The following is a 23,819-nucleotide window of genomic DNA, read 5'->3' as shown; positions in this document are numbered from 1 at the left end:
TTCTCTTCCACAATCTTTCTCGACCTCTTAATAAGTATGCTTGCATAAATCTTGCATAAACCTGGAACACTTAGTAGAGAAATTCCTCTGTAATTCTCACACTTTATTCCTTTTTTATAGATGGGAACTATGACAGCTCTACTCCAATTATCTGGAATTTGACCTTCTGACCAAGCCCTCTGAATTATGCAGTGTTACCTCTCATTCTCTATATTCATGCCACTCACACATAACCACCTCTTCAATCTCTTTTTTTTAGTCTCCCATTCTTCCATATTGCTTCCCACTTGATCAAATTTATTTTCTGCACTCATTTCTCTATTTCCAGCAGCAGCAGTCTCTCTAAGCTACTCACACTAAAACTACTCAAATGCAGACCATTGCTCCTATACAGTTCACTTTGTCCTTCAAACTCATTCCATACATTAACAAACTGCACTTCTTTCTCCTCACACATTTCTGCTAACATATCATTCATAATCCTTGCTCTCCACCTTATCTCACCACTATCATACCCAGGCAACATGCTTATACCTTTCCTATCACACTATTCGCTTTTATCCATCTCAACAACTCCTGATATCCAATCTGACACATTCTTTGTTTGCAGTCAAGTCATTTGTACCTATTATTACTACCAACTCTTTTGCTTGCTTGCTTCTCATATCTAATAGGTACAATGCCTCAATCACTCTACTCATTCTACCTCCAGTCCAGTAAAACATACTTTATGCATCCTTTCATATGGCACACCTTTAATAATTGAATCACCATACAACACCAGTTGCAGGTCTTTCGCTATCTCTTTTATACCAACATCAACATTTTACCTTCATTCTGCATTCATTTCACCTCATCTCTTGCCTAATCTTAACCAACTGATCGTATGAATCTTGTCATCACACTTTCGCTCTCATTCATTCTTTTGAATTTTCAATCTTTTGAACCTTGCATCACACTTTTCCTTTCATTCATCTTTTTGAATTTTCAAACTTTCAAATCTTACATCATACACGCTTGTTCACAGTCAATGCTGCTCGCCACCTTATCTTTAACTGCATGTTTTGTAACTTACACCACATTCACATCACTTTCATCTTTCTTACTATCAATTGCTAAATTTCTCAGATCGCTCTTTCTCTTTTTCAAAACTTTTTTAAGCTTTTTGCTACTCTTTTACACCATCCTTTTCTATCAAATGGGCACTCATCCTCCTCACGGCATTCTCACTACTAACACTTTCAGTTATCAACATATTAGCACTCGTCAAATACTCATTCAGCTCACACTTTGCACACACACACCCTCCTTCCTTAAATATCCACAATTTATCTACATAATCAAACAAGTACATATAGCATATCTCACATTTCACAATATGACTGAAATCGAAATTGAATTCCTGCATGGGCAAAGCCACCACCATCTTTACTTCACCGGGTACATATATTAAGCTCTAATTTCAATGAATTCGTAAATAAACTTAAAAAAAAAATCCCATACACTAATAATCTTTACAGCAACTCTTACTCATGATCACACACTTATATACTATTAATTATTTCAAAGAACTTATCTGAAATGGGAGCCCTCTTTACACACTGCTACTTCTCCCGCCACCAGTGACACTGATCTACAGGCTATAGAAAAAGCTTAGAAGGAGGAAGCAATGCAGTAAAAGGAATCAGAGATGATAAAGGGGACATGAAAACTGCACTTTAGAAATAATTACTTTGAAAGATTATTAAATGAAAGTAGAAGTGTGAGAACAATGGTACAAAATATTCAAGAGGAGTGTATTTAGGTGTGCACATCAACATTTAAAGTGAAAGAAGCCATAAAAAATCTGAAATGTGGGAAAGTAGATGATATCTGAACATAAATCCTCAAATATGAATGGATAATCCTAACCCTACTATCATCCAAAGAGTGAGGTTTCGATAAACAGATAATGTGGCTACACACAAAAAAGAGTCCAATAGCATTAGATTAGGGGACTGAGGTGGCCGAGAAAGAGGCTCTCCTCTACTGATCCACCTGTCTAATAAGAAAGTGTCATTCAGGAACTGTCAACATGCATAAAACATAATGGCAGGGTTTCCCATTTTGCTGAAAGATGATTTATTTAAAAGATATAACCTGTCTAGCTGGTGAATGAAGAATATCTACAGCACGCAAGGTAAGATTCATCATTGACTTTTAACTCTTCAAAAAAGAAAAGACCGAAAATGCAACACTTCCTGAGGGCACACCATAAAATAAAAATTTTTAAAAATAAATTATTAGTGTGAATTCACAAAACTAACACATAAAAAACTTCAATAATTAAGCTTTTAGATGATGTTTACTGTAAGTTTGTAACATTCATACATCTTAAGTTATTATTATTATTACAATACACCTCCAGGGAGTCCAAAGACTCATTGAGGGAGGGCACCTACTCTACAACTGTCTGTCTCCACCACTCAATCCACCAAATACAATGAATCGCGACTACCATCATCATCGACACGAACGCCATCTACTGCCCACCACTAGTATTTTCACAGACAATCACAAACATCCATGCCTATGGCAGGATTTGAACCCACAGCCTTTTGGCTGGAGAGTGTATATGCTAACGACTCGGCCAACCAGGCCAACAAAGTTAATTATTATTATTAAAGTTTAAAACTGCACAAGGACTTTTGGACAGCCCTATATAAGGAAGAGTAGAGATAATATGGTGGTTGAACCAGTCTACATAGAGTTTTTAAGACCACCTGGACAACTGTGCCCAGATTTTCTCATCAAGATTCCAGTATGATGAGAAACTCTGGTGAGGTCCAGAAATTTACTTTAAGTTTGTAACATTCATACATCTTAAGTTATTATTATTATTATTATTACAATACACCTCCAGGGAGTCCAAAGACTCATTGAGGGAGGGAACCTACTCTACAACTGTCTGTCTCCACCACTCAATCATACATCCATTCATACATCCATTCATATGCTAACCATTCATACATCTTAAGTTATTATTATTATTATTATTATTACAATACACCTCCAGGGAGTCCAAAGACTCATTGAGGGAGGGCACCTACTCTACAACTGTCTGTCTCCACCACTCAATCCACCAAATACAATGAATCGCGACTACCATCATCATCAACACGAACGCCATCTACTGCCCACCACTAGTATTTTCACAGACAATCACAAACATCCATGCCTATGGCAGGATTTGAACCCACAGCCTTTTGGCTGGAGAGTGTATATGCTAACCACTCGGCCAACCAGGCCAACAAAGTTAATTATTATTATTAAAGTTTAAAACTGCACAAGGACTTTTGGACAGCCCTATATAAGGAAGAGTAGAGATAATATGGTGGTTGAACCAGTCTACATAGAGTTTTTAAGACCACCTGGACAACTGTGCCCAGATTTTCTCATCAAGATTCCAGTATGATGAGAAACTCTGGTGAGGTCCAGAAATTAGCATCTAATGTAATATCAAGAATCTGGAATGTTGGTTATGGGAAAATTTGAGGAATTTAAATTGAAGAGTTTAGTGAACAGACAGAAAATGGATGATGTGACAAGGAACTTAGATATAATAAAAAAAATATGTTCGTAATGATTTATTAAAAACGAACAACTCATAAGCAGAGTGGAGAAAACAAGAACTTTAAATGAGACAGAATACAAGGTAAATACAACAATCTGTAAGCCAGAAATGGAAAGGAATCACTAGATAAAGGGGGTGATTTAAAACAAATGATTAATCATTTTTAATATTTGCTAAGTATAACAATCACCCAAACCTGAGAGAATTGAGAAACAATCAATCATCCCAATTTATATTTGGATGGTGTAATAAAGCTTCCGAACTTTTCCTAAACAGATACTCATATTCAAAATTACTTCTTTTAGGCAGGTATCAGTCCACTGGATACTTTGTTGCTGTTTCTGATTTCCTGACTGTTATATTAATTTTAAATTCTGTATTTAATTTCATTAAACATTAATTAAATTCTGTCACTTAAATTTGCATGTTTTACATTCATTTAAATCATTGTTCCACACTGATCATGTACTGTTATTTTCAGTTCAAAATATCTTTTAGCAATTTTCAATAAATCGTGGCTGTGTTGAATGTGTCTGCTAAAATAAAGAACTCAGAAGAAAAATAACTGTTTTCATACCAGTAACAGAGAAATATGCTCTTGAGGAATCTTCAATGACATCTTCAGGTAGTATAAGACTGAATTCTTCACTGAAGATCCCATCATCAAAATCTGAAAAAAAAAAAAAAACATGAAATTAAATACCTTAGAAGTAATCTACATTTTCTATGTATCCAAATATTCAATATGGATATAAGGAAAATATGAATACATATTCTAATAATGGTTTAAAAATAATTAATTTCATCATGTCGCTGAAATGTACCATCAAGAGTTGTACAACAGCCATCCTCTGAATCATTTTCACCATCTTGGAATAATAATATTTATTTTACTTACCTTTCCTCTATTACTGTGTTTAAGTGACCATGTCTAATTCCACTCACACTATCATGAATGCTGAGAATGTAAAGTTCCTTAATATCTTCATTTTTAATATGATGTACCAATGATGATATCTGTTCACTTCCCTAATTTTTCTCAAACTCTCATATTTGCTGTCTCTAATCTTCGATCAACAGCTTTATTTCTAACTCAGAAATACTTTGGACTGAACACAATTTGTATATTAGTTTAGTGTTTTTGCAAATTTCTCTCTTATTCCACATAAATTTATTGATCTGGCTTCCCATCATACCAACTTTGCTTATTCTATTACCTACTTTCATGTAAATTATAATCATCAAGAAGTTAGATTATTGCTTATACTCAATATCACTTGTATTTGAAAAATATGGGACTTATACATATTTTTGGTTGTAAAATGTTAAAAAATATAATACTTATTGATAAACTGACCATAGATATTTAATTCGTACGTATGTTCGTACAATATTGCCTACAGGTTTCGCTAGCAACTGACTAGCTTTCTCAAGGCTTGCACAGTACAAAAAAATGGTAAATGCAAAAAAAAGGTTTAAAAATACAAAAAAACGTTAGTACCTGTTAGGTAGCTAAGGTAACACTTTCACGTGACATGTCTGTATGAATCGTGACTTTCAACTAAGTATCATGAACATGCGTTACATGCAAACATGTAATATGATTATTCGTGTACTGTAGTTCTGTTGGACTGAGAGAATTAATTAGATTTTTCCAAGTATCGTTCAGTATGGCCCCTTGATTTCTGTTTAGTTTGCTGCCTGTACGTAGCACTACTGCTGCTTCTTCGAATAATTGATGTCTGTAATTATTATCTACGTAGAGCATAGAGCTGTTATCCCAGTCTGTAGTGTGGTTCTAAGTTGAAAAGTGATGTGCTAAACCGGAGGTGATCGTTCTGTTGTGATTTACATCACCAACATGTTCTTTCTGTCTTATTTCCAGGCTTCTCGAAGTTTGTCCAATGTAGGAAAGACCGCATGTGCATGGAATATTATACACACCTGGATATTTATAAAATGGAACACTGTAATTGGGAGTTCTTAGAACCTGTCTGATGCTAGTAGTTGGTTTAAATACAACCCTGATGTTATGGGCTTTTAACAATCTCGCAATTTTGGTGGAAATTGAGCCCATGAAGGGGATGACTGCTGTTGAAATTTGCTGGGAGACTGTTCTTTCTTGTTGGTTATCTTTGTATAGAAATTCGTTGATGATGTTTCGAGGATAACCATTTTGTGATAGTGTTATAGCGATTTGGGACAGTTCTGTCTGAACTTCATCGTTGGCGATAAAGTTTCTGACTCAATTTCTCAACATGTGGATGATGCTCTGTTTATGTGACCTATGATGGTTTGAAGAGTAATGTAGATATCGTCCAGTGTCCGCAGGTTTTTTTGTAAATAGACAGTTTGAAATTGTTACCTTGTCTTTTAACTAGTATCTCCAAGAAGTGTAGTTGTTTGTTGTTTCTACTTCTAGTGTAAATTTGATTATATTGTGCAATGAGTTAATTTTATTGACACACATATGTAGGTTTTCCATGTTGTCCTGCCATATGAAGAAGATATCATCCACATATCTGCACCATATTGAAGGGTGAGGAGAATATTAGTGAAGATTTCATTTTCAAATTTCTCCATGAAAAAGGTCTACACATGGTGGTGACAGAGGGCTGCCCATGGCTAGGCCTTCTAATTGTTGGTATATCTTGTTATTAACATTGAAGAAATTTGATTGTAGGCAGTGCTTGAACATTTTTGTAATATCAGCAGGAAAGAGATCTTTGATAATGTTCATGACTTCTTCTACTGGTACATTCATGAATAAGGATACTATGTCTAGACTGGCCATTATGTCTGTTTGTGTTATCTTCACATTTTTGAGTTTGTCAACAAATTGTTGAGAATTTTTTATGTAGGATTCTGTTTGTCTGATTTTTCCCTTAAGTAAGTTAGCTAGGTGTTTAGCTAATGGGTAAGGGGGGGAGAGGACCTGCCATTCACAATCAGACGAAGTGGCACTTCTTCCTTATGCACTTTAGGCACCCCATACAGTCCAGGAGTAATGGGAAATGTGAAGATTTAAGCTTTCTTTTTAGTTCTTCAGGCCAAGTACTCATATTGTGGATCAGGAAGTTTGTCTCATTGTGGTTCTTCATGGCATGATCTTTGTTGAGAATTTTGTATGTTGAACTGTCTGATAGTATTCAGTGTACTAGCTGTGAAATGAACGCTTTGCGGAGTGCGGTCGGAGCATGGTTAGAAGATAATAAAGGATTAAATGTGTGTAGAAAATGTAGGGAGAATGAGGAATTGAAATGTATTTCGGATTGTGAGTGTGATATTTTTGTCAAACTTCAGAATGAAGAAAATAGGGATATGACAAGAAATGGCAAGGTTGTACATGAGAATTGTCAGAGTGTGAATATAGAAAGTGTGAATGATAGTATTAATGATTCTCAGAGAATAAAAAAGATGAGATAGATGCATTGAGTGAGATCGCGTTGTTGAATGGTGCGATAGAAAGGGCAAAACAGCAGTGCATGAACAGAAGTCGACCGAATGAACCAACCAATAATAAAAGGTATGACAGGAAAAATAGACATATGAATGTGAACATGAACAAAATGAAGGATAGAGTGCTGTATGGAGGCTCGTTAGTACGAGGTGTGTTAGTAGAGGATTTGACAAAATCGTACCAACCTGGTGCGACCATAAAGGATGTAACTGAGTCTATTAGAGAGCAAAAGGAAAGGGTGAAAGAAATGATTGTTGTGGCAGGTACGAATGATTTGAAAGGAGATAAAATGGAAATGATAGAAGACCTGAATGAATTGTTTGAGGTAGCAAAAGAAAAGAGTGAGAGAGTTAGAATGATTAGTCTTTTGCCATGGTATGACAGTGAAATGTTTAAAAGGAGGCCCATAATTGCGAATGACTTTATCTGTGAGTTATGTATGACGAGTGGTGTGGAATTTGTGGAGTGAGTTTGATGAGCGAAAGGATCTGTATAAGATGGATGGCTTACATTTGAATGGTTACGGTGTAAGAAGACTTGAGAAAGCATTGCTGAATGTAGTGGATGTGCCAATTCAGGGGAAACTAGATTTGTTAAGGGGGGGGGTAGATATGCAGTCCGTAGGGAGGCAGTTGAATGTAAGAATGAATATAATATGCCAGAGCAAATAAGGACAACAAATCAGAGTGGGATAGTTAATATAAGGCATCAAGGTAGGGTTGGGACTAATGGGGATCTTAAATTCATGTACACTAATACTAGGAGTATTAGGGACAAGAAAGAAGAATTTTTGGCCATGGTTGGCACTTCCAGACCACAGGTTATTGGTATTAGTGAATCATGGCTGACTGTAGATGATATAGCCAGTGGGATTGAATGTGATGGGTACAGTGTGTTCAGGAATGACAGAGAGAATAAAATGAGGGGAGGAGTATTGTTGATGATAGCTGATGAGCTACAGCCAAGGAGAATAGAAGATGAATTGCAGGAAAAGAAAAGAGTACATTTGAGGCCATTTGGTGTGAGATTGTGGCTAGCAGAACTAAATATACAATTGGGTGCTGCTATAGACCAGGTGATGGAAAAGATGGTGGTGACAGTATGCACAAGCAAATAGAAGAAATGAGTGGAAGGAGGTTAATTATTATGGGAGATTTCAACTATGGTCGCATTGATTGGAGTGAGGAGAGGACACACACGGGAGGAAGGAATTGGATTTTATGCAGTTATTAAGGGATAACTATCTGCGACAGCATGTAATGGAAAATACTAGGGGTCAGAGAGTGCTTGACCTAGTAATTACATCTGAGGATTTGGCTGTAACAAATATGACCACATTGCCACCAATCGGTGAGAGTGATCATAGGGTCTTGACTTGGGAGGTGGCTAAAGGTGTAGAATTTTCAATTAAGACAGGGTACATGTGGAATTATCGGGCTGGAAAGTATGACAAGCTTAGGAGTTTGATTGGTTCAGTGCCATGGAATGTACAACTGCAAGGACTAGAAGTTGATAGTGCATGGGAGGTAGTTAAGAAGTGCTTGCATGAAGCAATGGCTGACTGTATACCTAGAGTACGAATAATAAATCAAGTAGGGGTTAAATGGATGAATAACACCATTAAGCTTCAGCTGCAAAAAAAGAAACAACTATGGAGGGAATTTAAGGAGAGAGGTGACTGGCAGGCACATGAACGGTATAAAGCGCAGGCCAGAAGGGTGACGAGTGTGGTAAGAAAAGCAAAAAGGATTACAAAAGAACATTGGCCATGCAGGCTAAAGAGAATCCTAAACAGCTTTTTAGATATGTAGCAAGTAAAAGGAAAAATGTACATGGCAGAATGATTTTAAAGAATGCCGATGGTAGGGAGGTAACTGAATCAGTTGAGATAGTTGAGTTACTGAGTGAGCACTTTGCAAGAGTATATCATCCAGGTGGTGACATTGCAGAAACGAATAAACCAGTAGATTATACGGGAATTGTGGTGAATGAAGTGGAGGTGAGTAGTCTATTGCATAACCTCAATGTCAATACATCTGTGGGATTGGATGGTATATCAGCTCGTGTCGTACGAGAAGCAGCCAAAGAATTGTCAGTACCCTTGACCATTTTGTTTAATTTGAGTCTCGGGTCTGGGTTAGTCCCGAGCGGGTGGAAAGAGGGGAAAATAGTTCCACTGCATAATGGTGGTTCCAAGACTGCTGTTGTAAATTACCGACCGATTAGCATATCAGGAATCGTTGTCAAGGTCTTGGAGAAATTAGTCAAGAAAAGAATACAGGTTGGATAGATGAAAATGGGATATTGTATGGGGGACAACATGGTTTTGTGAAGGGTAGATCATGCCTCAGTAACTTGCTCACGTTTTATAACACAGTGACGACTGAACTGGATAGGGGTAATGAGTTTACAGTGATACTACTGGACCTTGTCAAGGCATTTGACAGGATACCACATGGAATTCTAATCAGTAAACTGGAGCAGATGGGGATAGATATAGGGTTGGTGAGATGGATAGGAGGGTGGTTGATGGAGAGATACCAGAGAGTGGTTTATTCAGGAGTGGAGTCTAAAAGACGTCTTGCGACTAGTGGAGTGCTGCAGGGCTCTGTTCTTAGACCACTGCTTTTCAATTTGTTCATCAATGATATTGGAAATGATTTGAGAGGAAGTGTTCACTTGTTTGCTGATGATGCAAAGTTGGGTAGAGCAATTGTGAGTGCACAGGATGTCAAAATTTTAAAGGATGATTTGGATAGTTTGGAGGACTGGGCTAGGAAAAATGGATGTCAATTTAATGTGGCAAAGTGTAAGGTTATGCACTTTAGGATGAAAAGAATAGCAGCAGTATATCGCATTGGTGGAACCGTACTCCAGGAGATTGATGAAGCCAGGGATTTGGGGGTGTTGGTGGATAGGGAGTTGAAGTTTAGGGGGCACACTGCAAAAGTGACTAAAACAGCTCACCAAATGACTTGGCTTCTGAAAAATACTTTAACATGCAGAGACAAACAAGTTGTTGTTCCTCTGTATCGAGCCTTGATAAGACCCCATCTGGACTTCTGTGCCCAGTTATGGGCACCAGGGTTTCTTCGTGATGGGAGAAAGTGGAGAGGGTCCAGAGACGAGTGACCAAGATGATAGCAGGTCTGTGGAATGAAACTTATGAGAATAGGTTGAGGATTTGTGGGTTGCAGAAATTGGACAACAGGCGAAGGAGGGGTGATATGATTGAGACATTCAAATTACTGAAGGGTTTTTATAAGATTGATCCAGAAGTTATTTTTGAAAATATGACTGGTGGTGGGAGGACTAGGGGCCATGCATGGAAGCTGGGCAAGTGCGTGGTTGACAAGGGTGTTAGAGCTAGGTTTTTTACTTGGAGAGTGGTGAATGAGTGGAATAAGCTTCTAGAGTCTGCTGTGAGTGCTACGACCGTGAATGAGTTCAAGGCAAGGTATGATAGATAATGTGTGAATGTTGAATAGTTGTTCTTGACATGATGTTAGGGCCTCCCTCGATGAGTCTGTCGACTCCTTGGAGTTTCCCGGAACAATAATAATAATAATAATAATAATAACTGTCTGATAGTAAGTCATTGTTTATCTTCTTGAAATAGTCTTTTGAGTTTAGGATGACGGTGGCATTTCCTTTGTCTGCTTTAGTTATTATTATTTCTTTGTTCTTCCTCAAGTTCCGAATAGCTTTCCTATCATATGGAGTGGTATTAAGTTTTGGTTGTTTTGCTGTTGCTAGGATAATAATGCTTTGGAATTTAATATCGTTGGCTACAGCTTGTGATATCAGGTAGAGACTTTTTTCAATTCCACACATAAAGTCCATTTTAGGAATATAATTTGGAGTGATCGAAAAGTTAAAACATTTTTCTTTAGGATATTCGATTCATTTTTGGACTGGCAGTGATTCAACATGTTGAAAATCACTTTGTTATCACTCTGTTGTATTTAAACCAACTACTAGCATCAGACAGGTTTTAAGATCTCCTAAGGACAGTGTTCCATCGTATAAATATCCAGGTGTGTATAATATTCCATGCACGTGCGGTCTTTCCTACACTGGACAAACTTCGAGAAGCCTGGAAATAAGACAGAAAGAACATGTTGGTGATGTAAATCACAACAGAACGATCACCTCCGGTTTAGCACATCACTTTTCAACTTCGAACCACACTACAGACTGGGATAACAGCTCTATGCTCTACGTAGATAATGATTACAGACATCAATTATTCGAAGAAGCAGCAGTAGTGCTACGTACAGGCAGCAAACTAAACAGAAATCAAGGGGCCATACTGAACGATACTTGGAAAAATCTAATTAATTCTCTCAGTCCAACAGAACTACAGTACATGAATAATCATATTACATGTTTGCATGTAACGCATGTTCATGATACTTAGTAGAAAGTCACGATTCATACAGACATGTCACGTGAAAGTGTTACCTTAGCTACCTAACAGGTACTAACGTTTTTTGTATTCTTAAACCATTTTTGCATTTAACATTTTTTTGTATTGTGCAAGACTTGAGAAAGCTAGTCAGTTACTAGCGAAACTGATAGGCAATATTGTACGAACATACGTACGAATTAAATATCTATGGTCAGTTTATCAATAAGTCTTATATTTTTTAAATATGTGACTTTTGCACTGATTCAGCCTCAGTATCTTCCTCGGTCTAGCTCCAATCAAGGAGATCTCAATAAGAGTTAAAATTGGTCTGAGTAGTGTCCCTTCCAATAATATACATGTCTGAAAGGAAGGGAAATTTACTTAGCATTATGGGATAATGGTAATTGATATGAACAGCTATATACAATAACCCAGTCATGAGGACATTTCATTTGCAAACTTTGTTTGCTTACACTTGGGTATAAGATTAAAAAGAATATAATTTCTTGTCTGTTATAATTTACTTGATACCCAAGCATAAAGACTTCCTACATTTCTATATTTTCATATTTATTTGCTATCTTCTCTTAAGAATAGTGTATATAAATAAAATTTTTTATCTTCTTCTTCTTCTATAGGTTCTACATTCAAATTGTAGCCAAAATTTGTCATGTTGTTGCCTAATTCATAGTCAGAGATGTAGCTAAGGAGGGAGCAGTCTGCCCCAGGCAGAACTTTGAACCTTTTTGAACTTTCGCAGTTAATTCTAAAATTCAGTCTCGAGAACTCATTTCCAAATATTGTAATAGTACTGCGAATTTTCCTCACAATTGCTGTAAATGTTGATAGTTGTAAGAGGAGTTTTTCTAAATAAAATAGATTAAGAATTATTTACATTATTATGAAATAGACTTTGCCAATATCACTGACGATTTTGCTAACAGAAAAGCAAGAAAAAGAACATTTTAGAATGCTGAAATTAAAGTTTTACTTCAAAAATAAACATAGCACACACCAAAATTACTACAAAAAATGTCAAAATGACGTATAGGGAAATAAATTAAAACACTGAGAGGGGATGGAAAATCAGGGACAGCCCAGGTAGCAAAAGCTCTAGCTTTACCACTGTTCATAGTTTTGTCTTTTTATTGCTGACAATCAAAACAAATTGACAACTGTATTTTAAAGCAGTTTGCAACACATATACAGATTTATAATGATTTCTCAACTATCTGTCTTAAAGTAAAAACTGATCCTAACAACTTGTATTCAACCTAAAACCTATTCTTTCTCAAATAAAGCTTAGAATAACTGTGATTGTGGAGCTGTGCAATATGTAGAAGGGAGGCAAGAATTAGTAGAATTAAAGGTAAAAGACTCAGAGGTATATCAAGTGTTGCTCAGGTTAGATCTTAACAAGGCTGTGGGAATAGATGACATGCCACCACATATTTTAAAAGAATGTGCAAAAGAGTTAGCTATGCCCTTGTCCTGTTTATTTAATGAGAGTCTTGCAGTGGGTAAAGATTCTAAGGTGTGGAAAGAAGGCAAAATACTACCTCTCCACAAGCATGGTTCGAGAGCAGACGTTGCCAATTATAGACCTGTCTGTATATCTGTAGCTGTGTTCCAAGTGTTGGAAAATTGGTTAGAAACAGAATGCAGGATTGGATTGATGAACATAAGATCCTCGATGTTCATCAACTCAATCATGGGATTGTGAAGGGCAGGGCTTGTTTTAGTTATCTGTTTATGTTTTATGATAGGGTTATGAATGTGTTAGATAAGGGATAATCATATACAGTGATATTCTTGGACTTTATAAAAGCATTCGATAGATTACCACATGACATGAATGGATTGGAGCTTGGCTCTCTGAATGATACCAGCAAGTTGTGTATGATGGAACTGCATCTCAGAAAAGGAAGGTGACCAGTGGCATGCCTCAGGGTTCTAGTCTTGAGCCCCCTACTGTTTAACTTGTTTGTTAATGATATTTCATGTGATTTGACTGGGGATCTTCAAATGTTTGCTGATGATGCAAAGTTAAGCAGAATTATCAGGAGTAGTGCTGATGATATTTCTCTACAGGAAGAATTCAATAGACTTTTAGCTTGGACAAATGAGTGAGGTTAAAGTTTTAATCTGAATAAATGCAAACTGTTACACTTTTGGATACAGAGATACGACTACTTCCTTTGATTCCTGCTTACACAATAATCAAATTGCATCATAAAAATTATGGAAGCAACTACCACGTTGGAGTAAAACTTTAGTTTAACATAAATCAAAATAAACACTCAAAGTTACAACCTTCACATTAAGGTCATCATCTGGAGTATACACATATATACAAAGAAACAAGCTGCACTACAATCTACATGTATGCTAACGTTACTGATCAACCATTAAAACTATTGGCCTGACCACTGGTGGAAAAAAAGACTCTTTATTACATTAAGGCTAGAGTCCTGTTATTATTATTATCTATTAAGTTACAAAATTAAATTAAGCTGGAGAGCAACATGCTCACACATAAAAAAAATTACTTACATAAGTACTGTATACATATAAATTACAACAAAGCAGTATGGATATATATTGAAGAGCTGAAAGAGGAGGTGGAATGTCTAGGGAGAAGTATGAAAGATGAGATTAGGAGAATGGAAGAGATAAATGCAAGGCAAATCAGAGTAGGGAAGAGAGAGTTTTGGGAATGATAGGAGAGGAGAGAATGGAATTGGATGTGGAAATGGAGAGAATGGACACAGAAGAAGAGAGGCAATGAGAGAGAGGTATGAAAATACTAGAAGAGGAGAGAATGGAAACAGTAGGAGAGATGAAATGACAGAGAGGTATGGGAGTGCTAGAAGAGGAGAGAATGGAAACAGTAGGAGAGATGGAATGAGAGAGAAGTATGGGAGTGCTAGAACACGAGAAAATGAAAAGAGTAGGAGAGAGGGAATGAGAGAGACAGGTCTGGGAATGAAAGAAGAGGAGAAAATGAAAACAACACGAGAGAGGGAATGGTAAGAGGTATAATGTATGGGGACTCAATGATCCATGGTGGTCAAGACAGGATGCGTGAGGAGTGTTTGCCAGGAGGAACGATAGAAAGTGTGGCTTTGGCAGTTAAGAGAGGTGAAAGGGTGGATGAGATGATTGTGATTGTGGGAACAAATGACTTGAGTGGTGGTGTAAATAGGGCAGCGAGAGATATGAGATTCTTGATTGAGGAGGTACGAAAGAAGACACAGAGAGGAAAGATTGTGTGTGTGTGTTGCCTAGGTATGATAATGATGAGCTGAGCAGAAGAGCAGTAATATTGAATGACATAATAGCTAGAATGTGTGACAAGAGAGGACTGGAATATATGGATGCTTGGAGTGCATTTGAGGTCAGAGAGGAATTGTATGCGAGAGACCGCTTACATTTGAATCAGGAAGGACGTAGGCATCTGGAGAGATTGCGGTTCTGAACAAGTCAGTGTGTCCCAGGGAGGATGGTAGCAGGGGTGGCCTATTGTGGGAATGGGTACTTGGGAGAAGGGGGACGACATTAGCTAACACTGAGCCCAGTGGAGTCTAGAGAAGATAATGCTGGGTATAGAAACAACAGCATTTATATGCTTTATACTAATGCCAAGTGTATCCGGAATAAAGGAGAGGAATTGGTGGCGCGGATAGCATCAGACTATTGTGATGTTATATCCTCTTCTGTCAACCACGTCTCAGTGATCCCAAAAATTATTGGGATCACTGAGACGTGGTTGACAGAAGAGGATATAATGACAGGAATAGAAGTCGCTGGGTACAGCATTTTTTGGCAGAATAGGAAGGCAAAGCGTGGTGGTGGAGTACTGCTTATGATAAGTGACGACCTATGTGCTCTAAGAGTGGAGGCTCTGGAAGGCAGTGGCACTAATGATTTCGGAAGCATATGGTGTGAGGTAGAGGTGGGCAAGACAGGATATTTAGTGGGGTGTTGTTACAGACCCAGGAGCACAGAGGGTGGGAGAGCAGGAAATGTTTGGGCAGTTGAGTTTGGCAAATGCAAGAAGAATGATTGTTATGGGAGATTTTAACTACAGTAGTATAAACTGGGGAGAGGAAGATGCATGTAGCAATAAGGGAATGGAATTTCTAGAATTCTTGAGGGACAAATGTCTTAGAGGCAACATGTAATAGAGGGAACAAGAGGTTCAAGAGTTTTGGATTTGGTTATAACATCACAAGAGTTGATAATAACTGAGACAACATCTCTCCCACCAGTTGGAGAGAGTGACCATATGGTTTGACTTGGAAAACGAATAGACATGCAGGAGTATCAAAGAGAAGGGAATGTATGTGGAATTATAATAAGGCAGGTGATTATAATAGTCTAAGACATCAACTTGTTTTAGCAATACGCTAGCCTTTTATGATAAAGTTACAAGAGCATTAGATGAGGAAAAGGCATATACTGCCATTTTCTTAGACTTAGCGAAGGCATTTGACAGGATGCCACATGATAAGCTGATATTTAAATTGCAGCACATGGGTCTGGTTGTCAGATTGGTCAACTGGATTTAAGATTGGCTGTCCAATAGGTATCAGAGAGTTCTGTATGGTGGGGTAGTTTCAAAGAAGCAGAGGGTTACAAGTGGGGTCCCACAGGGGCTCAGTACTGGGACCTACATTGTTTAACCTTTATATCAATAACATTGTCAGTGGATTGCAAGGGAATATTCAGTTGTTTGTGGATGATGCGAAGGATTATTAGTAATAGTGCACATGCAGCAGCCCTGCAAGAGGATTTCAATAAGCTAGATAGATGGGCAAATGAATAGAGGGGTGTAAGTTTAATGAAGCAAAATGTAAGGTCTTGAGGTTTGGGAAACATCGATGGGACACTGCATACTCTATGGGAGGAGTTATACTGGAGGAAGTAGGGGAGACAAGAGATCTGGGATTGATGATTGATAGAAACCTGAAATTTAGGGGACACATTGCAAAGGTGGTGAAGGTAACACAGAGGATTGCTGCAGTAATGAAGGACGCTGACCTGCAGAGATAAAAGGGTTATCATTCCATTGTATAAGTCTCTGATCAGACCACACTTAGACTATTGTTCTGAGATTTGGTCCCCAGGATTTGAAGGGGATAAATGAACTGTGGAAAGGGTACAGAGGCAGATAACAAAGATGGTTTCAGGACTGACAGCATGTTAGTTATGAGGATCGGCTGAAGGAATGTGGACTGCAGAGTTTGGTAGACAGAAGAAGGAGAGGTGATATGATTGAGACTTTTAAACTGTTGAGAGGTGGTTACAGGGTTGACAGTGGGGAGTTCTTTCACTTGGTTGAACAGCATGAAGGAGTGATGACAAGAGGCCATCCCAGGAAGTTACAAAAGGAAACTGTTTGCAAGAGGATGAGGAGTGGTTTCTTGGCATGGAGGGTGGTTCAATCATGAAATGCATTGCCTGATGGAGTGGTGAGAGCGAGAACGGTCAATGAGTTTAAAGAGTGGTATGATAGACAGTGTTTCTTAGGGGGGGGGACCTCCCCTCGATGAGTCTTGATAGACTTTGTGTTTCTTATGAAGGACCTCCCACAATGAGTCTTTTGACTCCATCGAGGCCTGAATAATAATAATAATAGTGGCCAATAAAAGCTGAAAATATGTTTTGATTCCTGAAGTTGGGTTTGCTGTAAAACTAAGTGGGCTGAATGTATGCCATCCAAATTCGTGGTATTTTTTATGCCACCAATATCGTTAAGATTAGGGTGTTTAATCAAAATTCCACAGGCTTTTTTAAATTTCCGTTCATACCAGGTTTTTGTATGATTTAAAGAACAAGTACTTTTCCAAACTTTTTCAACCTTCTGATTGAGTTTACTCAATATCAGAAGGTTGAGTTGAGTAAGTGTTTCTCAACCTTCTTTGATGTGTGCCTCAATTTTTAATATTAGTTTATGTGGTGTCCCCCACCCTCCCCCCTTGCAATTCTTGTGCTGAGACACTGACAAAACCCAGAAAAGTTAGCAAAACAAAAAAACCAGGAATTAATTAAAATTTGTAAATATTCATACAGATTTAAATACATCATCGAATATTTCAAAAATTGTATAGATCGGGCATCACATCACGGACCACTGAATCGTATCGACCGTTCAGAAACATTTGTGATTTCATTACAGGAAGTCTAGAATGTTCTGGAAATGTTTCTGCGAGTAAATAAGGCTCGAAATGGCAAGACGGCAGTAAAATTGCAACAGTGACCAATAGTGAGAAGTCGATGGTCGGCATTATTTTACTCATATTTGCAATGGCTGTGATACACAGTATAAAAACAATCTTTTCTAGTGTAGGAAAATGGATAAATTTTTAACTGAACATAAGTGAACATCTGATGACTGTGGAACATCGATAACCAATTCAGGTTTACAAAACATTATTTCAAAAGTAAAATCAAGAAGGGATGAAGCAGAATATTAAGATTTTGCTTTTACAAAGACTGAAGTAAGTGATGATGAAAGATCACTGTTTCAAAAATTTTGGTGGCTGAGAGCATCAAACCGAATAAACTTAAAACACATTTGGAAACATTTCATAAGGATTATGTTAAAAAACCTCGAGAGATCTTTGCTGCCAAACTGAAATGTTTTGAAAAGCAAACATCTAGCATTAAAAAAAAAAAAGCTTTGTTTGTAAATGAAAAAGCTTTACTACATTCTTACAAAATTGCATCTAAAATAGCTAGGTGCAAAAACCCCACACTATCAGAGAAGACCTAATTCTGCCAGCTGCAATTGATATTGTGGAAGCTATGCTTGAAGAAAGTTTTACTAAAACTACAGTGTTTACCTCTTTTAAATGACAATGGGAATGGTAGAAGAAGAGAGAATAGGAACAGTATAAGAGAGGGAATGAGAGAGAGTTATGGGAGTGATAGAAGAGGAGAGAATGGGAACAGTAGGAGAGGGAATGAGAGAGGGTTGTATGAATGATAGAAGAGGTGAGAATAGGATAAGTGGAAAAGAGGGAATGAGTGTCAGATATAGGAATGATAGAAGAGGAAAGAATGGAAAGAGAGAGAGAGGAATGTAAGGAGCACAGGGACTAGAGATAGAGTGATGTCAGGAAGGCAGGTAAGTAGGGGAGCACAGAGAGAAAGTGTTACAAGAAAGAGAGTGAGGGATGCATGTGAGCAATTGAGGAATAGGGTGGTAACAGGTGTAATGTATGGGGACACAATGATCCGTGATGTTCAAGATAGGATATGTGAGGAGTGTTTGCCAGGTGGAATGATAGAAAGTGTGGCTATGGCAATTAAGAGAGGTGAAAGGGTGGATGAGATGATTGTGATGGTAGTAACAAATGACTTGAGTGGTAATGTAAGTAGGGTAGCGAGAGATATGAGATTCTTGATTGAGGGTGTACGAAAGAAGATACAGAGAGGAAAGATTGTGTGTGTGTGTTGCCTAGGTACGATAGTGATGAGCTGAGCAAAAGAGCAGTGATATTGAATGGCATAATAGGGAGAATATGTCAGAAGAGAGGATTGGAATATGTGGATGCTTGGAGGGCATTTGAGGACAGAGAGGAATTGTATGCGAGAGACGGCTTGCATTTGAATGAGGAAGGACGTAGGCATCTGGAGAAATTGCTGTTCTGAACGAGTCAGTGTGTCCCGGGAAGGATGGTAGCAGGGGTATACTCTTGTGGGAATGGGTGCTTGGGAGAAGGGGAATGACATCAGGTAACGCTGAGCTCAGTGGAGTCTAGAGGAGATAATGCTGGGTATAAAAACAATGGGCATTTTTATGCTTTATACTAATGGCAGGAGTATTCGGAATAAGGGAGAGGTATTGGTGACACTGATAGCATCAGCCTGGCCAAAGATTACTGGGATCACCGAGATGAAGTTGACTGAAGAGGTTATAATAACAGGAATAGAAGTTGCTGGGTACAGCATTTTTCGGCAGGATAGGAAGGCAAAGCTTGGTGGTGGATTATTGCTTATGATAAGTGATGACCTATGTCCTCTAAGAGTGGAGGCTTTGGAAGGCTGTGACACTAATGATTTTGAAAGCACATGGTGTGAGGTAGAGGTGGGCAAGACAGGATAATTAGTGGGGGTGTTGCTACAGACCAAGGAGCACAGAGGGTGGGGAGTGGGAGATGTTGAGACAGTTGAGCATGGCAAGTGCAAGAAGAATGATTGTTATGGGAGATTTTAACTACAGTAGTATAAATTGGGGAGAGGAAGATGCATGTAGCAATAAGGGAATGGAATTTCTAGAATTCTAGAGGGACAAATGTATTAGGCAACATGTAATAGAGGGAACAAGAGGTTCAAGAGTTTTGGATTCGGTTATAGCATCAGAAGAGTTGATAATAACTGAGATGACATCTCTCCCACTATTTGGAGAGAGTGACCATGTCGTTTTGACTAGGAAAAAGAATAGACATGCAGGAGTATCAAAGAGACAGGAACGTATGTGGAATTATAAAGCAGGTGATTATAATAGTCTTAGACGTCGACTTGGAGAAGTTTCGTGGGGGGAGGAATTGACAGGACAGGATATCATTAGTGCATGGGAAATTGTGAAGGAATATTTGTTAGCAGCAGTATTACACGAGTGACAAAGAGGACACAATATTCAAGTTACAGCACATGGATCTGGATGTCAGGTTGGTCAACTGGATTCAGGATTTGCTGTCTGATAGATATCAGAGAGTTATGTATGGTTGAGCAATATCAAAGAGGCAGAAGGTTACAAGTGGGGTTCCACAGGGCTCAGTACTGCGAGCGATAGTGTTTAACCTTTATATCAATGACATTGTTCATGGATTGCAAGAGGACATTCATTTGTTTGTGGCTGATGTGAAGCTGGGAAGGGTTATTAGTAATAGTGCAGACGTGGTAGCCCTGGAAGAAGACTTGAATAAGCTAGATAGATGAACAAATGAAGGGGGGGGGGATGTCAGTTTAATGCAGCAAAATGTAAGGTCTTGAGGGTTGGGAAACATCGATGGGATGCTGCATACTCTATGGGAGGAGTTATGCTGGAGGAAGTAGGGAAGACAAGAGATCTGGGGTTGTTGATTGATAGAAACCTGAAATTTAGGGGACATATTGCAAAGGTGGCGAAGGTAACACAGAGGATTGCTGCAGTAATGAAGGACTGACCTGCAAAGAAAAAAGGGTTATCATTCCATTGTATAAGTCTCTGATCAGACCACACTTAGACTATTGTTCTCAGATTTGGTCCTCAGGATTTGAAGGGGATAAATGAACGGTGGAAAGGGTACAAAGGCAGATAACAAAGATGGTTTCAGGACTGACAGCATGTTAGTTATGAGGATCGGCTGAAGGAATGTGGACTGCAGAGTTTGGTGGATAGAAGAGGGAGAAGTGATATGATTGAGACTTTTAAACTGTTGAGAGGTGGTTACAGGATTGACACTGGGGAGTTCTTTCACTTGGTTGAAAAGCAGGAAGGAGTGATGACAAGAGGCCATCCCTGGAAGTTATGAAAGGAAACTGTTTGCAAGAGGGTGAGGATTGGTTCATGGCATGGGGGGTGGTTGAACCATGGAATGCATTGACTGATGGAGTGGTGAGAGCGAGAACGGTCAATGAGTTTAAGGAGTGGTATGATAGACTTTGTGTTTCCTAGGAGGGGGCCTCCCTCAATGAGTCTTGATAGACTTGTGTTTCGTAGAAAGGACCTCCCACAATGAGTCTTTTGACTCTATGGAGGCCTGAATAATAATAATAATAATGTTGCTTGGAAAATTGGTGATATATGTGAAGATATTCAGCAGGAATTTTGACGAAGTTTTGTGACCAATTATTCTCAATTCAGCTTGATGCAGCAACAGATAGCAACAAGGATTCTCATTTAATTGCTTAGATTCGATTTTGCGATGGATTAATAGCAGTTGAAGAGTTATTGTTTTGTAATCCAATAGAAGTAACAGCTACAGCACCTAAATTGTTCAAAATATTGGACGATTTTATATGCAAGGCAAATAAACAGTGGTAAAATTGTGTTGTCATTTGCACTGATGATGAGGATTATTATTATTATTATTCAGGCCTCCATGGAGTCAAAAGACTCATTGGGAGGTCCTTCCTAAGAAACACAAAGTCTATCAAGACTCATCGAGGGGAGGTCCCCCCTAAGAAACACAAAGTTTCTTAGGGGGGACCCTATGAAATCATACCACTCCTTAAACTCATTGACCGTTCTCACTCTCACCACTCCATCAGGCAATGCATTCCATGGTTCAACCACCCTCCATGCCAAGAAACCACTCCTCACCCTCTTGCTCACTGATTCCTTTCATAACTTCCAGGGATGGCTCCTTCCCAGGGTTCAACCAAGTGAAAGAACTCCCCAGTGTCAACCCTGTAACTACCTCTCAACAGTTTAAAAGTCTCAATCATATCACCTCTCCTTCTTTTATCCATCAAACTCTACAGTCCACATTCCCTTAGTCGATCCTCATAACTATCATTGTACAGTCCTGAAACCAGGACTTATTATCCACCTTTGTACCCTTTCCACAGTTAATTTATCCCCTTCAAATCCTGGGGACCAAATCTGAGAATAATAGTCTAAGTGTGGTCTGATCAGGGTCTTACACAACAGAATGATAACTGTTTTATCTCTGCAGGTCAGCGTCCTTCTCCTTATTGCAGCAATCCTCTGTGTTACCTTCAACACCTTTGCAATATGTCCAATAAATTTCAGGTTTCTATCAATCATCAACCTCTAGATCTCTTGTCTCCCTACTTCCTCTAGTATAACTCCTCCCAGAGAGTATGCAGTGTCCCATCGATGTTTCCCAAACCTCAAGACCTTACATTTTGCTGCATTAAACAGAAATCCCCATTCATTTGCCCATCTATCTAGCTTATTCAAAACCTCTTGCAGGGCTGCCGCATCTGCGCTATTATTAATAATCCTTCCCAGCTTTGCATCATCTGCAAACAACTGAATATCCCCTTCCAATCCACTGACAATGTCATTGATATAAAGGTTAAAAATATAGGTCCCAGTACTGAGCCCCGTGGGATCCCACTTGTAACCCTCCGCTTCCTTGAAACTACCCCACCATACAGAACTCTCTGATACCTATCAGACAGCGAAATCCTGAATCCCATTGACCAACCTGACATCCAGACCCATGTGCTGCAACTTGAATATCAGCTTATCACGTGGCATCCTGTCAAATACCTTCGTTAAGTCTAAGAAAATGGCAGTATATGCCTTTCCCTCATCTAATGGTCTTGTAACTTTATCATAATAAGACTAGCATATGCTCGACTTATGTCTGGAAGGTTTGAAACTTTACAAGCATTTGTGAGGGAAAAATCCCCACAATGTATTTGGACACATTGCATGAATAATAGAGAAGCTCTTGCTGCAAAGGAAATGAGTCCTGGTCTAAACATTGTGTTAACAACAGTTATAACCATGGTGAATTATATAAAAATTAGACCCTTAAAATCAAGATTGTTTTCTGAACTTTGCAAAGACATGGCTGGAGCAGAACATTCAACATTACTATTTTACTGCAAAACAAGATGGTTATCGCAGGGAAAATGTTTACAACGTGTTTACAAATGAAGAGATGAAATAGCAATCTTCTTGGAAGAGGAAAATCACTAAGAAGCAGAGGTGTTTAGAGACCACTTATTTGTAGTCTCTAAACATGAAATTAAGCTACTTGGTGGATATATTTGAGAAACAAAGTATATTAAGCCTGCAACTCCAGGAAAAAAATATCTTAGAGATGAGTGACAAAGTGAATGCTTTTTGTAAAAAACTAGAGTTCTGGAACAAAAAGGCAAAGCAACAAAAGTTAGAAATGTTTGCAAATGTGGATGAATTTATCAAAACCTACAAAGCAGAAGAGTAACTCCTCAAAGTTTTATTTGCAACTATTGAAAATCATTTAACAATGTTGACGAAGAATTTTAGAAACTATTTTATAACCGATGACAACGTAATGGCAGTGTACAAGTGGGTTAAAAACATATTTCAAATTACCCCTGAAGGTTTCTCAATTGAAGAAGAGGAACAATTTATAGACTTCCCATCAAGTGAAGAAATCAATAGACAATTTGCATCTAAATCTGTTTGAATTTTGGGCCAGTGTTGATGAATTTTCTGCATTCAAGTCAAGAGCTTTTCATGCACTTTTGCCATTTCCAACATCTTATCTTGTGAAATCGGGTTTTCTGCTGTGGCTAGCTTAAAAACAAAATATAGATCTCAGTTAAATATAGAAAGAAAACTAAGAGAAAGAAATCTATTTCCATTGTATTACCATCAC

The 23,819-nt window shown here is 38.3% G+C and overlaps 1 protein-coding gene across 2 annotated transcripts in view; it reads right to left on the bottom strand.

The window, feature by feature from the left end:
* LOC150099795 (alpha-2-macroglobulin-like protein 1) overlaps positions 1–23,819 on the bottom strand; it is a 1,007,775-nt gene that overhangs the window by 301,686 nt on the left and 682,270 nt on the right. For both annotated transcript variants that reach the window (XM_090403789.1, XM_090403790.1), the window contains exon 22: positions 4,191–4,283. In XM_090403789.1, the coding sequence (XP_090259915.1) occupies positions 4,191–4,283 (93 nt within the window). The remainder of the gene's footprint in view (positions 1–4,190; positions 4,284–23,819) is intronic.

This window comes from Typopeltis vanoorti, chromosome 14 (assembly GCF_054136105.1).
Source record: "Typopeltis vanoorti isolate ZY-2024b chromosome 14, IOZ_Tvanoo_1.0, whole genome shotgun sequence".
Lineage (NCBI taxonomy): Eukaryota > Metazoa > Arthropoda > Arachnida > Uropygi > Thelyphonidae > Typopeltis > Typopeltis vanoorti.
The sequence above is the reverse complement of the archived record's forward strand: the minus strand, read 5'-3'. Positions and strand labels throughout refer to the sequence as shown.